Source organism: Melanotaenia boesemani, chromosome 4, assembly GCF_017639745.1.
Source record: "Melanotaenia boesemani isolate fMelBoe1 chromosome 4, fMelBoe1.pri, whole genome shotgun sequence".
Taxonomy (NCBI): domain Eukaryota; kingdom Metazoa; phylum Chordata; class Actinopteri; order Atheriniformes; family Melanotaeniidae; genus Melanotaenia; species Melanotaenia boesemani.
The window spans coordinates 28,116,348-28,132,537 of record NC_055685.1 but is presented as its reverse complement, the minus strand read 5'-3'; the positions used below and the strand labels follow the sequence as shown (position 1 = coordinate 28,132,537).

Genomic DNA, 16,190 nt, shown 5'->3' with positions numbered 1-16,190 from the left:
CCTGTACATTATTCTTCTTTTTCATCTGCTGATATGTTCGTTTGTTTTTATTATATATATTTTTTATAAATGGCTTAAAAGTGATCACTTTGGGTCATTCTTTCTTTCTTGCTTGCTTGCTTCATTGTGTAGATTTGCATGTTCTGTCTGTGTCTGCATGGGTTTTCTCTAATGCGTTCCTACAGTCCATTGACATCCATGTTAGGGTGGTGATTCTGAATTGGCTTTTGGTGGAAGTATTACTTTGTATATTTTATGATAGCCCTCTGATGGACTGATGTCCAGAGACTCCATGCCTCAGTGAACCTGACCAGTATGAAGCCAGTATAAAAAAACATAGATAAAAGGGATCCCATATTTTGTGAATAATAAAGGGTGTTATTCTATTCTTAAACAGATTAAACATAAATATATTTCTTTTAAAAGTTACATAGAATTTCTCTGTTTCATCAGTGGACATATTCCTTTGTAATATTTTCAAATATATGCTTTCATAATTTACTATTTTTTCTGTTTTTATCATAGTAGATTTACCAATGCTGACAAATAGGAAACCAGGCTTTAGAATTTAAGTTCTTGCTGTACCATATGGAATTACTGTCCTAAAAAAGTTTTTAACTAGCTTGTTCATGTGCTGAGATATTTAAAAGACTCAAAACAATAATAAAATTCAATTGAATAAAAGAAGAAAGAAACACTTTTAATAAATATTTTATCAGCAGTTTCTTTAATTGAGTACTTACTCATAATTTACATGAAGTGATAATGCATACAACAAGAAGAAAAATGTCTGGAGTCTTAAAAACACACATTAAATTCCAAACAAATTAATAAACATAAGAACAATAGTTAAAAAAAGATTTTATAGAAAAAGAACACAATCAACAGGTGCTTGTCACATAAATTGGTAAACATAAAAAGTTTAATATAAATTTGGAAGATTTTTGTGTGTTCATTAATTTATTTTTACAGAGTATCATCATTATTTGCTTTAATGGGCAATATTTCATGAACATATTCACAGTTTTACAACAGGAGGATCAACTGATGGTGCACAGCATGGCTGAGCCTCTGAACTATAAAGACGTTATGGATGGCAGCAGGCAAGTGGCAGCAAACATCAAGCCTAGAAGGAAAGTTCTTGGCACGACCAGCAGCCCTGCATTTCCTGGGGGCATCAGATCAGACAGGTTATTCAAGATAGGACTAAAACTAAAACTGAAGAGTTTCTGGTTGAATATAAGGTACTTTTAGACACTAAGATTATCCAGACCCCCTCTAAAGATATTTAACTGGTAAAAAGTGCTCATGTAAGGTACTCTTAAGAACCAGAAATGGATTGTATTTTTATTTATTGTAAATTGGGACTTATATTATTATTGGATTTGCAACATACAAACTTGTGTGAAATTATATGAATTAAATGACAAATAATTCACGAGTCTCCTGATGGGAATTACGATGTTGAATCCAAAAAAACATACAAGCATGAATAATGCATGCATATTCTTATATTTCTTAAACAATGTGACCCCACACAAACTGCCTTATGAGGAATAAGTGGTTTAATGAAGCAAGTGCAATTCAAATTGAGTTGTAGTTACTGCTGTTTATTTAGATCTGGGATGTCCGTACAACTAAAGAGTGCTCGTTTAGAGAAGGCTCATATGATTCATTTTTAATGTTATAAACAAACAACATTGTTTAAGTTAAAGGGCATGCTGACTTTCCTTGCCTGGGTGTTAACAGTTCATGTTTAAATGTGAAATGATGTATGAGAGGTGGAGTAAAAGGAAACAGGAATCTCACACAAGAGTCAAAAGTACAATATTTATAAGATCAAATGCAACACATACCTTTAACTCTAGATTTGGGGAAATATTTATGTGCTTTCTTCTATATTATTCATACATTCCAACCTAAACAGAGTTTTGTTAGATGTTGTTTGTAGTTATTATTTTAAGCAATGAAAATATGTATGACCATGTCATTGATGGTGATTTTGGATTTTGAACTTATAAACTCAGACTGCAAATAGCACTCCAGCAGCTTGTACTGGGTGGAAAGGCATATAAATCTGCATTTGTTTTCTTTTTTTCCTACTATTGACCCAATCAAGATCAAAGCTGAAAAACAAATGTCAGTTAAGAAATAATATTATATTATATTATAATCAACTGACCAGCAGGTTTTTTGACAGTCTAGTGTAAATATCTGTAACAAGTCTCTATCTCTCCAAAACACTGTTGTCTGCTGAGTCATAAAAAGTCTAAACATTTTCTCACCAAACTGTGTCTAAATCTTGTCCTTCTTTAACTCAGTATATGAGCAGCTGACCATGATATGAGTACGTGATGGAGTAAACTTACTTGTACAGGAGGTAGACTCTTTGAATTTGCCCATCGTCTCATTGGTTTTCACACACCTCAGCATTTCCGTGCTGACATTCCCTTTAAGATACAATGTGGCAATTTTTAATTACAGGCTGACTGAGTCAGTACTTTCTGCAAATGCTGATGTTTTTCTATTTGCTAAAGTGGCAAGATAAAAGACTATTTGAACTTTTTATCTGTCAAAACCCTGATTACTCTCCCTTGTTGCACAGAAAGATGTGCAACTGTTTAAATGCTAGTATTTGAATTTCAAGCAGACTGAATATGAAGAACCTATAAAGTAGGAGCTTTTTAATTAAATCTACCTACATCAAAAGCTTTCAGATGCACTCTGCATGTGACTGATTGTACCTTTCTCTGTGTTCCTCTCATTTATAGGATCCTTCTGAGGTAACATTGCAGCAGTAGTACACTTTTCACCTTGTGGGAGGCGTCTGAGGATATAATTGCCTCCCCTGTGCTAAATTATGTGAAACCTTTCTATAGATACCTCTCTGTTTCCCCCCTGGGAAAGAGGAAGGGACAGAACGTGAGACGAGCAGACACTCAACTCTGGCATCAGGTTACTGAGCAATTTTTCAGGTTTTCTAAAGATTTTCAATGCCTGTAATTGTTCATTGTCCTGAGTCACAACTTGCCCAGTTCTGCACTAAAGGCCTGGAGGCATTTATAGACTTACAGCATAAAATGTGATACTTTTGTATTTTTTCAGACAGAAAAACTTTTATACGTTGGTGATTTCAACACAACCTGTTTTCTGACATTTATTTGTTTTTCTTCCCTTTCACCCATCCAAGTCTTTGTTGATATTTTCCTAGGAGTTTAGACTTACAACATTATATCTATTGTTATGGACAGGGATCCATAACAGTTAAATGATTTTTAAAAGACCTGAATATGAGACCTTCTATTCTGAGGTAAAATGAGTTAACACATGCCTCCAAACTTACGTCACTTAACCAAAGTAAATTCAGTGAATTAAGCTAAATTGTTGCCAGTAGTCCCACAATGCACAATGACCATAAAAAACTTTATTATAACTCCTCTGCATTGTAGTTGAGTTATGTTGTTGAGTTATGTTATATTACTATAAACAATGTAAACCACAAATAGAAAATGGAAGATGAATGCTAGCTTCTGTCTTCCTCAGTTCAACATTCTCATATTTCTTGTTGTTGTGAATTACATTGTGTTCATAAGGGATATAACTTTTTTCTGCTTTACCTGACACTGCAAAGTTGACTTGCTGGCATTTTCCACCTGCTACAGAACGGGGAGAGCCGGGCAAGATGGTAATTCTTGCCATTTCCATCTGCAGGACTTCGGCAACCCTCCGACGGAAGTCAAATCTGTACATAAAGAAACAAAGAGTTTGCATTGGCTTCACACAACAGAAAATACCTACGGATAACTACTCAAACCAAGATGATAGGGATTATGGTGGATCATTTGGCTCAGCTCAGCCATTAGAGCTGTTTTTTCTAGCAATAAAACAGCTCATCATTTACTGTTACTCAATTCTGCCATATTCAGCAATGATTTAAGCTGTAATTGGTGCCAATGTTATACATTACATTAAGTCTTAACTTCCAAGAATACTATTAAGTATCATTATATTTGGTATAAAAACACTATTGCACATACATTTTAAACTCCACCTGTCTCTACTCTTCAGACTGTCGGATCATGTCTGCTTCTTGTCTGCTATTGCACATGATTGGTTGCAAGTCACCCATATCACCACAGTCCGAGAAAATCACTTAAGCTAAAATTAAAATAATGTGTCAGCAGTTGTTATGCCTACTTTAAAACTTTTTAGATTGATGGCATAATTATCTTTCAACAATGTACAGTAGCATGCGCAGGGAGAATGATTTATTGTATGAATTTAATACTGGATGCATTACATGGTAATAACAATACATGTTGATTATATGTTGATAGTAATTTTTTTCATTACAATTTCAGTTCCTCTGAAACTGCTGTCTAATACCCCACTAACTGAGTATTGGGCAAGGCAAGGTTGTTTGTATAGTACAATTCAATGCAATGGTGATTCAAAGTAGGGCTGGGCAACACATCAAGATTTTCAAATATATCGAGACTTTATCAGACGCGATATAGAATGAGGGAATATTGTTTATATCGAGATTTTTTCTTTTGCATTTTGCACAGCTGTAGTTTTGTTATGGTCATTGAAAAGTATTTTTCATTAATTTTGTTTTAGGAGCATTTCATTTGCTATAAAGCTATGTTAATTTTCTGTCAACTGTTTTAATTTTAACGAGGTCTTGTTCACGAGTGAGGGAAGGATGGAGCGGGAGATCGACAGGCGGATTGGTGCGGCGTCTGCAATTATGCAGATGCTGCATCGGTCTGTCGTGGTGAAGAGGGAGCTGAGCCAAAAGACAAAGTTCTCGATTTACCGGTCGATCTACGTTCCTACCCTCACCTATGGTCACGAGCTGTGGTTAGTGACTGAAAGAATAACATCACAAATACAAGCGGCCGAAATTAATTTTCTCTGCTGGGTAGCCGGGCTCTCCCTTAGAGATAGGGCGAGAAGCTTGGTGATCCTGGAGGAGCTCAGAGTAGAGTCGCTGCTCCTCCGCATTGAGAGGAGCCAGATGAGGTGGCTAGGGCATCTGGTCAGGATGCCTCCTGGACGCCTCCCTGGTGAGGTGTTTCGGGCACGTCCCACCGGAAAGAGGCCCCGGGGAAGACCCAGGACACATTGCATGGACTACATCTCTTGGCTGGCCTGGGAAAGCCTTGGGATCCCCCTGGATGAGCTGGTGAATGTGGCCGGGGAGAGGGAAGTTTGGTTTTCCCTACTTAGGCAGCTGCCCCCGCGACCCGACTCCGGATAAGCGGCAGATAATGGATGGATGGATGGATGGATGGATGGATGGATGGATGGATACATGGATGTTTTAATTTTAGTTAAAGGCTGAAGGCTGTAAATTAGAACTGTCTCTTTGGTTACTTGACAAAAACAAATATATTGAGATATATATTGTATATCGTGATTCAGGTAAAAAAAAATATTAAGATATAAAATTTGGTTCATATCGTCCAGCACTAATTCAAAATGCTTTACAGAAAATAAGAAGCATAATTTAACGTTAAAAACAAAAGAAAAAGAAAAAAGAAAGAACATTGGATAAAACTGTATTAAAACATGATAAAGTTTTAAAATTCAAACTTAAAAGAAACAGATGCAGACTTTATTATAATAAAAATTATTGAATGCAGCAGAGAACAGGTGGGTCTTTAACCTAGATTTTAATAAACTGGGTGTTTCGGCTGATCTGAGGCTTTCTGGGAGTTTATTCCAGACATGTGGAGCATAGAAGCTGAATGCAGCTTCTCCATGTCTGGTTCTGACTCTGGGAACTGATAAGAAACTAGATCCAGATGACCTGAGGGGTCTGGTAGGTTCATACTGGGTAAAGAGGTCACTGATGTATTTTGGTCCTAAAACATTCAGAGCTTTTTAGACCAGCAGCAGAACTTTGAAGTCTATTCTCTGACGAACAGGCAGCCAGTGTAAAGACCTCAGAGCTGGACTGATGTGGTCCACTTTCTTGGTCTTAGTGAGGACTCGAGCAGCAGAGTTCTGAATAAGTTGCAGGTGTCTAATTGACTTTTAGGTAGACCTGTAAAAACACTGTTACAATAATCAAGCTGACTAAAGATGAAATCATGGACTAGTTTTTCCAGGTCCTGTTGAGAAATCAGATCTTTTGATATATTCTTAAGGTGATAGTAGGCTGATTTTGTAATTCCCTTCATGTGTTTTTCAAAGTTAAGGTCTGAGTTCATCAATACACCCAGATTTCTGGCCTGGTTGGTGGTTTGTAGGTGTATAGACTGAAGCTCTGTAGTGACCTTTAATGGACAGGTCCACTTAAGATGAGATTGAGATAAAAATTGAATCATGCATTTTTCATTATACTCACCGGTTGAAATTAGTCACACTGGGAAACAGCTGCTCTGCTGACGGGGATTCTGGGAGGATTGTAGCACATGCTGTGGTGTTGTTGCCATTTTTTAACACGAGCGATCTGTGAACAACTAAAAACACAGAACAGACAAACTATCAACTACAAGCTTAAAACATAAGGACTTCTTCTTTTTGTTTAGTGGAGGAAGGAATGAGGCTTAACTGGAGTTGATAAAGTTTTATTCAATCTTTACCACTGCCATTCACCTGTATTTACCTGTGTTGTCTCCAGAGAGCTGGATAATGCTGTCAGTGTAAAGATGTCTTTCAGTGAGGCTGACAGCGCCATGTCGTGTTGATATTTCACCCACAACACAACTCAGGGGGGTTTCTAATGAACAACTGGAGCTCTGAGGAGAGAAAGACAAGAAAGTGTGTTCTAAATCCATAAATCATAATATTGGTCTAATAATTATAACTGCTCATGCATGTCATCTGATCAGGGGTGTGCTCCATGAGTTAGAAATATGAGCTCAAAGAATAATTTATATTTTCCGTTTATACAGAATTAAAATTGAGTTCCAGATTTGTTCATGTAGCAATGAAGCATATTGATGGAATAAGCAGTATTGCCACAGTATACATAATATCTATAATGAATTGATTAACTGAATGATTTAAAAAAAAAACAAAAAAAAAACATTTAAAAAAATCACAACTGGTCACATAAAAAGTCAACAAAAGTCTTGTTTATACCCATAGAAGTTTCCATACCTTGAACAGGTTTTCTCTTATATTAACTCTAGTGCATACGCTAGATGACAATTTATAATCATAAAATCAAAAATTTATTTGGATTACAACATATTCTTCTTGATAAAAGCTAATAAAAGATCATTTTTCCTATTTTTCAACACTGTTGTGACTCTTTTAGACAGTGTACTTAGTTAATCTGATCCTGCCTTTCTTAAAGGTATTTGAAGTCAAGCAGCTGCAATCCAAGTTTTAGCACTTTGCAAGTATTTACTTTGGCTCAGTTGTACAGAACCTGAGTAAATGAAACGTAAAACAGTACAAAATGTATGAAAAAACAATAAAACTTAATAATGATAGGATTAAAGTAGCATGTAAAAAGTACTTTGATTGTGCTTTACTCCATTACACCTATTGCGAATATTTAAAAAGGACATTTTTTAAGGTTTTTATCTTAGCTACCTTCCACTCTCATATCCATTGTCAGTATTTCTTCATTAGATAATATATTGGCTTGGATGGCATTAACCTTGAGGCTTGTTCTCAAATGAAGCAAGACATCTAATATCAAATAACATTTTAAGGGTTTAACATCCTAGATATAAAGTCTTCTCCATCACTTGGAGTCTGTCCTCATTGTGTGTGTACTGCACACCACATCACTCCAGTGTATGTTGGTTATAGAGTGCTTTCAAGATCGACACATAAATGCTGCCTTTTACTTCTTTCAGTCCCAGGAGGCTCCATAGCACAAAAAAAACTTTTACACAGTAAACAAAAACAATCAAACAGACAAAAAAAAAAAAAAACAAACAAAAAAAAAAACTTAGAAAGCAAGCCAGAAAAGCACTTTGTAAATGCAGTCCATTAATATACAAATAAAACAGAACGATAACCAGTTAGAAGAAAAGTCACATGCTACAGATTCACAACTGAGAACTAATATGCCAAAATATTTAAGACTAAAATGTGAATCAGCTACCATCATACGTTTCTTCTGTTTATTTAAAATTTTACCACAATATCAATATTTTTTTTCTCTGCTGTTTGGCTCATTTCTTTTTAATACTTTATGTTATGGCATCCCAATGGGAAATTTGTATCTATAGATGTATCAACATCTTTCAGAAAAACCAGCAACAACAAAACCAAATGACAACAGCTGGTCTCACCACTGATTCCATGTTGAAGGGATTAAATGTGCTTCCCACATCATTGCACAGGCTGTCATTGGCATCCACTCTGTTGTTTGTGATGAACAAGGATACCGCAGATATCTGCAAGCCAGTGTAAAATACAAGTATGAGCATGAATGTTTTTCTGCATCCTTAAATGTGATTATTGGTTTGTCCCACATGGAAATGCTAAGACAATCACATAATAACAGAGATCATTTTCACAATCCTCATCTTACTGTATTTAGTAATAAATATTTATTTTGTTAGATGTAAATTAATATTTGGGTTCTCAAATCAGTTTGTACCATAATAATTTGTCTCTTTGTGTGATAATGAAACTACTTCATGCCACCAGCTTGTCACTTAAATGCTGTGTTTCTATGTGAGGTACTCTCTTACTTCCTGATTATTTTCCGTGTTATTCTCCATTATATTTTCCTCCCTGCACACTTAGCTAATCAGTTGTGTCATCTATCACATGAAATTTCATCATAGGTTTTCTTTCCAGGTTTCGCTGCCACATGCAACATGAAAATTAATCTTGATTTGAAGTTAATGACGACCCATCTCTGATTTATTATTTTGTCACTGTTTTCCTTTTTTATATTTTAAGATTCCTTTGTGTCAATAATCATTCTTTTATTATGCTGTCTGGAGCTGCACTTACATTTTCACTTGCAGATGACTGGAGATTCACCTCAAGTGAAACATCACTTCTACTTCCATCAGGAAACATCTGCTGGCGCTGGAAGTAGGAAAAATCAAAGTGTTTAATGTTGCTAGGAAAATAAGGCAGACTGAGCTGAATGCTTGTTGTCAAACCCTTGTAGTAGTTTCAAACATTCTTTTATGAGTCTCTTCCTTAGTTTGCCTGAGCAAAATTAGTCATATTGTTGACCGGCAACAAATTAGTATGTTTTTTTCTCATTGATGGTTTGTAAGATATTTTATAAGCTCACAATCTTTCATCCATAGATGTGGAGCAGGGCTCAGTATGGGGGCGTCTGGAGGGGAGCTGACAGAGACAGCTGTTCCTATGGAGAGCCTCATAGATCAGGGAGCATGCATGTACCATTAGCAAGCAGATGAATGCTAAGCTAAGCTGATGATTTCTTCCCTTCTTCCTACAGCCATCATACTGTCTGCCCAGCAAAAATACGCTGTCATGTTTTTGTGGCAGCTTGGTTTCAAATTAGTTAGCAAGAAAGACTCGATTCATGTGCAATTCATCTACAACATTGTATACAGTATGCAGGATATAATTCAGTGATTGTGCGAAGTGAATAAATTGGTTGGTTACCAGCCAGACCGTCCCAGTCACCCCACCACTGAAAACAGCTTTAGCAGTGGTCCATTGACCATCAGGATTGGTTTCTGCTGAGATGTCAGCACACCTTATTCTGGAGAGAAAACACAAATACACACAGACATACAGACTCAAGATGAGCAAACACATCCAAATCCTGCAGATTTAACACTAATGGATTTTTCCATCACCCCATTTTTGCTGAGTCACTGTCTCTGAATGAAGAATATTATATGTGTCTTACAACACAAAACGTTGGGAGGACTTGACTTAATCTGTGATACTCTACACTGTTGCCCTGGATAGACTCACAATGTCTGCAGCTGTTAAACTGCTCAGGTTCAGGCGTGGCCATTTGCTTTATACATTTCCTTCTATTTTGTAAGATGTATTGTTAAAAAGACAAAAGCTCCCACTTTTGTTTTGGAAGAGTATTGTTTGTGAACTATTTTATTGCCTTTCCACTTTCATTTTGACAAATTGTTATCTTTGTTTATTTCTTTCTAACATAAAAAATAACGTGATTTAAAATTAATATGCCTCTAAGTAGTCTGAACTGATTTCACCTGAAACCTTCCGCTCAATCTGAAATGACAAACAATGTGAAAGCATTTGGCACTCTTTTTGTTTGAGGTTTTCAGGTGGTTGTCTATGTCTATGTATACACACACATTTGTATATGTATATGTATATGTATATACAGTATGTGTGTGTTTGTGTGTATGTGTGTGCGCATTCTCACCTAGATCCATTGGCATGATGAACTACCAGAGACCTTCCCACAATGCTGTAGGGTCCAGTAAGTGACATGTCTGAGTCCTCGTAGACTGCTTTAAAGTCATTTCTTCCAGTAAGCATTCCAAACTTTCCACTGATGTCTCCTATCTCATACTGGTCCACAGTGCCTTCTCCAGGTGAGGGGGACTTTGATGTGTTCCACATTAATGGGTTGAAGTGGCCTAGGATGTCTGCATTTGAGCAGGGTTCAGTGCTGCCAGATTTGAGGGGCAACATGTGAACATGGTAACCTCCAGATGAGGAATGCAGGTTTATCAGGTCTACATTTATAGTTATGGGGCCTTGTGGGACAACTTGGGAGAATTTTACCTGACCACTGCACGACCCGGGACCAAACCAGTTTCTTAAGCTAGCTTTGGTGGCTCGAACCATAGTCACATTAGCACAAGCAATCCTTGGCTCTCCCTTTGCTGATTCATGGATGACCACAGAACGGCCAATAATGCCTGGCATGAGCAACCAAGAGGTCACATCAGTGAAAAACTTTTTTGCATCCACTCCTCCTACTCTAGTATCAATATTAATGGTACTGTGTTTGCCTGAGAGGTCTCCTGCCTCACAACACAAGGGACTAGATGGGCTGCACTGCATGGCATAGCTGCTGTCACTTGTGCTGATGTTATAGGGGTTCCAATGACTTCCTGTTGTGCTGCAGCGCCCTTTATCATCATCCCTCTCCGAGCTAATGGGGTACATGTGAACATGCCAGTTGTGGTTTCTGGTTGGTGACATTGTTGAATTTCCGTATGACAGATCTACAAAAATGGATACATCTGACAGAGGATTGTTCACCAGCTGGGTAAACCTGATCTCACCAACAACCAGGCCCTGAAATATCGCTCTGCCTGTCATCACTTCACCGGGATAACCAATGCGGGCGCATACAAACCTTGCACCATCTGGTTGGTGAATCACAACCGAGCGGCCTACAATGCTGTTTTGTCCAAACAGAGGGAGATTGAAGTCAGTGAACGAGACATTCACCTCATTTCTATCTGCCAGAGACATATGCTTGGCACTGAGGTCACCCATTTCATACTTGTCATGCGATGAGCCAGGCACTTTTGGATATGCTAAGTCATTTTTGTTGATTGCAAATGGATTCCAGTGGCCCCCCACATTATCATTTGAACACAGGTTTGACCTGACTGCAGGGACAGGATATTCATGGACATGGTAAGGGCCAACTCTGCTTTGTAAGTTTGCAAGATTCATGCTAAACGTTGTCACATCAAAAGGAGAAGCCTGATGAAAACTGAAGTAACCTTTGATTCCTCTCATGTTCACAACAGCTCCCACCAGTTTCTCAGATACGTTATATATCTGAGCGCACATGTAACTTGATCTGATGCTGAAGAGAAGAAACCTATATGTCTCATTAACGGTATCAAGGTCTAAACGAGACTTCTGAAGATGAATTGGATGTCCAACCTTTATGACACCCAGACTTGTCAAGGCTGAGGGCTCTAAGTGTTTAAGAAGAGCATTACAGCTTGCAGCTGTACTTGTTGATCCATAGAGAGTGATGTTGGTTTGTGAGACACTTGTCTGACCGACTGTCATTACATCAGCAAGAATCCTGGGGTTGGTATTCTCTTGGTTCAAACGTATATAGATGTTACCTACAATGGATTCTGTGAACCTGGCCTGTTGAGTCAGTGTCGTCTGACCTTGACTTACAGTTGTGCATACTTTGGTCCCATTACATGTCTGCAAAGACAGAGAGAAATCATCCAGGTTTGCTCTGTGTTTGTAAAGGTGTGGCGTGTTTATGGTGGATATTGAGGTAGGATCTGCCGTGAACGTGAAGATGCTTGAGCCGATGTTTGCTTCTGAACAGGGCTGGGCAAAGTGGCCGTACATAACAGGGAACTCGCTTAGGGAAAAGTTAACTGCCCCACAGGATCCAGCACCAGACACTTGGACAGTGGTTGTTTGGGATATAGAATCAAACTGCACCTCCCCTATGACCCCTCCCATGTTCAGAGACGCCAGAAACGAAGCACATGAAATAGAATCTGAAAAGAAAAACAAGGAGGAGCCAAACTGTCAATGAACACGGCTGATATTGAATAAGATAAGAATTTGAGTTTCTGCATATTTGCAGATTTCCTCAGAACTCTTGTGCAAGTTGAAAACTGGCCCACAGCTGATTTCCAAAGTAGCATACACTTATGCTTGTACCTACATGTATGTTAATGAGTTTTTAACAAGTCAGGGAGTTTCTCAGATGAATGTGATAACAGCTTTTTTTTGTCAAACATTCATGAAGAAAGTAATAAAAAGCATGCACCACAAAATCTAAACTGTACTGTTTTACATATATGTTACTTATAAACATTATTCCTATAGGCTTGTCTTTTGTTTCCACTCAGAAATCACACTTGAGCACATGACAAATGACCATTTATTCTCTACTACAAAATAAATGTCTATGCAGTAATGCTCTTATAGGTATTCACATCAGTTTACTCATATTTGTATTTGCACTACCCTCTTTGATAAATATTTTTTACAAATTACAGAGTAAGACAGCCTCCAGAATGGCTTTTTTTTCTTTTGTAAACTCAACTGACAAACAAGCAGCTCTCAATTAAACACTAGATTCACATTGCCAAGGCAGTATCACTAACACCTCAGCTATCTGGCCTAAGGAGAAACATCCAGGCTTTAGACGACATAAAACTCGCTCATTTTGCCCAAACAAAGAAAAACATAGTGATATAAAAGACTATAAAACAAATGACACACAGGTACAGAAATGCAGCTTTCAAAACTTTTGTGACCAAAAGGAAACTACTTCACGTGAGTTGAGTTTTCGATGAAACAGATGCTGCTTCAGTAAAACAACTCTGCTATATGCGACAGTTGAGTTGTTTATTTCTAAAGTAATCAACAGACTTTTCTTTGTGTTCAGGATCAGACGTTCCCAATTTTGTTATCATTGTTTAGCTTCATACTGTGAGATGCTAATACCTTGAGACATACAACACACATTACCTTTACATTACTCTTCATTAACCATTACTTATTGTTAGCATTACTTGACCTGGTCATGCCAAGGGCAAGATATGCCTCATATTTTCTTTTTTGGTAGCTGAAATCTCTGTTGTTAATCTCTATTTGCTTTTTGGTACTTTCACAAATGTGTTCATGTTTTGCCAGCAATGCAAAACCCAGAAGTTTTATTTAGCCTAGCTTTGTGGTTCAGTGGAACTCATCCAAATATTCCAACTTTGACAGCCAAATTCATTTTGGCCTTTGTGGCTGTAAAAGATAAAAGAAAACTTGTATGAAAAAACTTTAAGATATTAAATGAACCACTTTCCAAGTGTCACTTTAAAATATAAGGTTTTAGGTTTTAGCAAAAAAATAACAGAAAATTGGTTCACTCGCTGAGAACAAGCTTTTGACAAGTATTTAAAGCAAAGTTGCAGTAACAACTAGGTGTGGTGGGATTTCAAGCGCAAGTTAAATAAAAAGGTCAGAAATGAGCACACAACAAAGACCCATTGGACATAACAAAGGAATTTAAAAAGCTATTTTATATATATTTAAAAAGGATTATAGCAGACCTACAAAAGATAAAGCAATGAAAGTGAACACAAAAAGAGCATCAAGAAAATCAAAAACAGCATTTTCAATCTCAGTAATTGAAAGTTATTTTCCCAGGAACCTTTAGAAAAGTGTCAAATCAATTACAAGAAAAAATGATAAACCACATAATAATAATAAAATAGAAGAATAGGAAAATACAGAAGCAGTTCAAAGTGAATTCCCATGGCTTGTTTTAACCAGTTATAACTGATTCTTTTATTTATTTGGTGTGAATGTTTTATTTTTGCTAAAAATTTGTGACCATTGGCAGATAAAAGAAAAATGACACCATGGATGATTTGTTGCTACAGGGGTCTTGTGTTGGTGCAACAATCTTTTCCTATTTTAGCTCCAAAAACCTTTTGGTTTATAAACCTAGAAAGGAAACTGCATTGTGTAAATAACCAAGTAGCTGCAGTAGCTGATGAATCCTCTCAACTGATTCTCCACAGTTTAAAGTGCAGCATGGCCTCCTTTCCACTCCACATACTGTTCAGAGGCAGTTGTTATATTTCATCAACTTCTTAACATTATATTTTACTATTTGCATTCTATAGCTGTAGTCTGCAAACAAAATGCTAGTCATAATCTGGTGCAAACAACCTGAAATCTGATGCTACTACTAAATCCCATCTGATCATTTAATGTTTTATGGTATCTTGTGCAAAACTTTATTAAAGTGTGTGAACAGGATTTCTGCTGGTGCAAACTACAAATAAACCACCTCAACTTGTCTAATAATATTGACAAAATATATTCATATTGCCTACAACATGGCACAGTTGCTTAAAAATAAAACAAATACTGTTAAAATGGGGTTGCACCTCATAGTTCCTGTTCTTGCTAAAAATATTCTAGCTGCAACTTACCATCTGCAGAACATTTAAGGTGTGAATGAAAATGGAAATTGTGGAAATTTTACTTTCACCTCATGACTACCCACCTGGATAACTATCATTTATATGGTGGCAAGCATTGTGGTGTAATGATTGAGTTTTTTCTTTTTTTTATAGTAGAATTTCAACTTCAGGAAAATAAAATGAAAATCAATTTTTAGTCAAGAATTTATGGCTATGTTTTAATACAGTGGAGGACTGAGGACTGGGATTAAATTAAAAGAAAACCAGATATTTGAAGCTCAGATGTTGCTGTCAAAGAAGACAACCCCCATTCATGAGAACAGAGGCTTAGCAGCTCCTGTGTTGTTTTGGTATAATGTTATTTTCCAGTATTTCCCAAATCTCTTGATTGGTTGTGCAAAACAAGAGTCAATAACAAGTGCTGACAAATCCAGAGGTTTATGAATAATTGCTTTTTATGCAGCTGCAACATGTTAGAAATGGTGTTCTATGTTATATTACAAATAAGTTTCAAACCTTTTCTCAATTTACTAGAGTCACAGGGAAAGATGCGCCCTGCTTGGCTTTCATCAGGAAAACTGAGCCAATGATTTACGAGATGTCAGTTAAACATTATGGTAACCTGTTTGTTTTAAACCACAAGTTTCTGATTGTGACCAAAGTGAAAAATGACAGTCATTCTTAATAAACGATTAAATTGTTAACCAGAGTGGTAAAAACTCAGAGGGTTTAAAATCAAATTATAAACATTTTAGACAGTTGAGACCATAGCTTATGCATGGTGTCTGTGACTTGACAAGAAAACAACAACAAAAAATACTCACCAATTGCAAGAAGCAGAAGGGTAGCTGTGAGAAGGCACATGTTGGCAGATGTGTGCAAGACACACGGCAAAAATAAAAGGTGCATTTCAATCAGATTTCCTCTACAGTTATAAAAATCCTGAGTAGGGAGGAGGGAAACAAGTCAGCTGCAGCATAAGATGCTCAGAGGAGCAAAATGTCTAAGAGGTTGTGTGTTTGTGCCTGAGAGTGTCCTCCAACAGTAAAGCATGTGTGACGGGTTTTTAAGTAGTGTGCAGCCTCCCTGTCCCCCCCCCCCCCCCCCCCCCCCCCCCCCCCATTCTTCTGTGACTGCTTGTGATTGGCCAGCAGGGTAACAGTGTCACACATGTGGAAGAAAGGGGGTGAGAAGAAAAGAAATAGCCTGGATTTGGAGAGGTGATTACAACCTGCTCAGCTGAAATGGAATCTTTCAAGAAAAGCAGGTGTTGATCGGAGAGTTTATCTTCTCCTTTCCTATTATTCTCTCTCTGTAGCGAGTTCTGATAACTCCTTGTAGTTAATATTCAGATTGGAT

The 16,190-nt window shown here is 37.2% G+C and overlaps 1 protein-coding gene across 1 annotated transcript; it reads right to left on the bottom strand.

The window, feature by feature from the left end:
• Positions 1-772: 772 nt before the first annotated feature.
• cusr (Copper-only SOD repeat protein) lies at positions 773-15,857 on the bottom strand. The gene is made up of 10 exons (XM_041982151.1): positions 15,656-15,857; positions 10,319-12,392; positions 9,571-9,670; positions 8,938-9,015; positions 8,265-8,369; positions 6,617-6,749; positions 6,356-6,470; positions 3,618-3,742; positions 2,370-2,450; positions 773-1,168 (listed from the first exon to the last, which is right to left on the bottom strand). The coding sequence occupies exons 1-10, from the start codon at positions 15,738-15,740 to the stop codon at positions 1,077-1,079; spliced, it is 2,988 nt and encodes a 995-aa protein (XP_041838085.1). The 5' UTR covers positions 15,741-15,857; the 3' UTR covers positions 773-1,076.
• Positions 15,858-16,190: the final 333 nt, after the last annotated feature.

What these genes read in the sequence shown, in the direction of transcription:
- cusr (XM_041982151.1), bottom strand. Translation starts at nt 15,740, where the DNA reads ATGCACCTTTTATTTTTGCCGTGTGTCTTGCACACATCTGCCAACATG. An exon ending in CCTTCTGCTTCTTGCAATTG is followed by an intron (nt 12,393 to 15,655) that starts GTGAGTATTTTT and finishes TTTTCTTTTCAG; the next exon opens with ATTCTATTTCATGTGCTTCG. An exon ending in AGTGTGACTAATTTCAACCG is followed by an intron (nt 3,743 to 6,355) that starts GTGAGTATAATG and finishes CTTTATGTACAG; the next exon opens with ATTTGACTTCCGTCGGAGGG.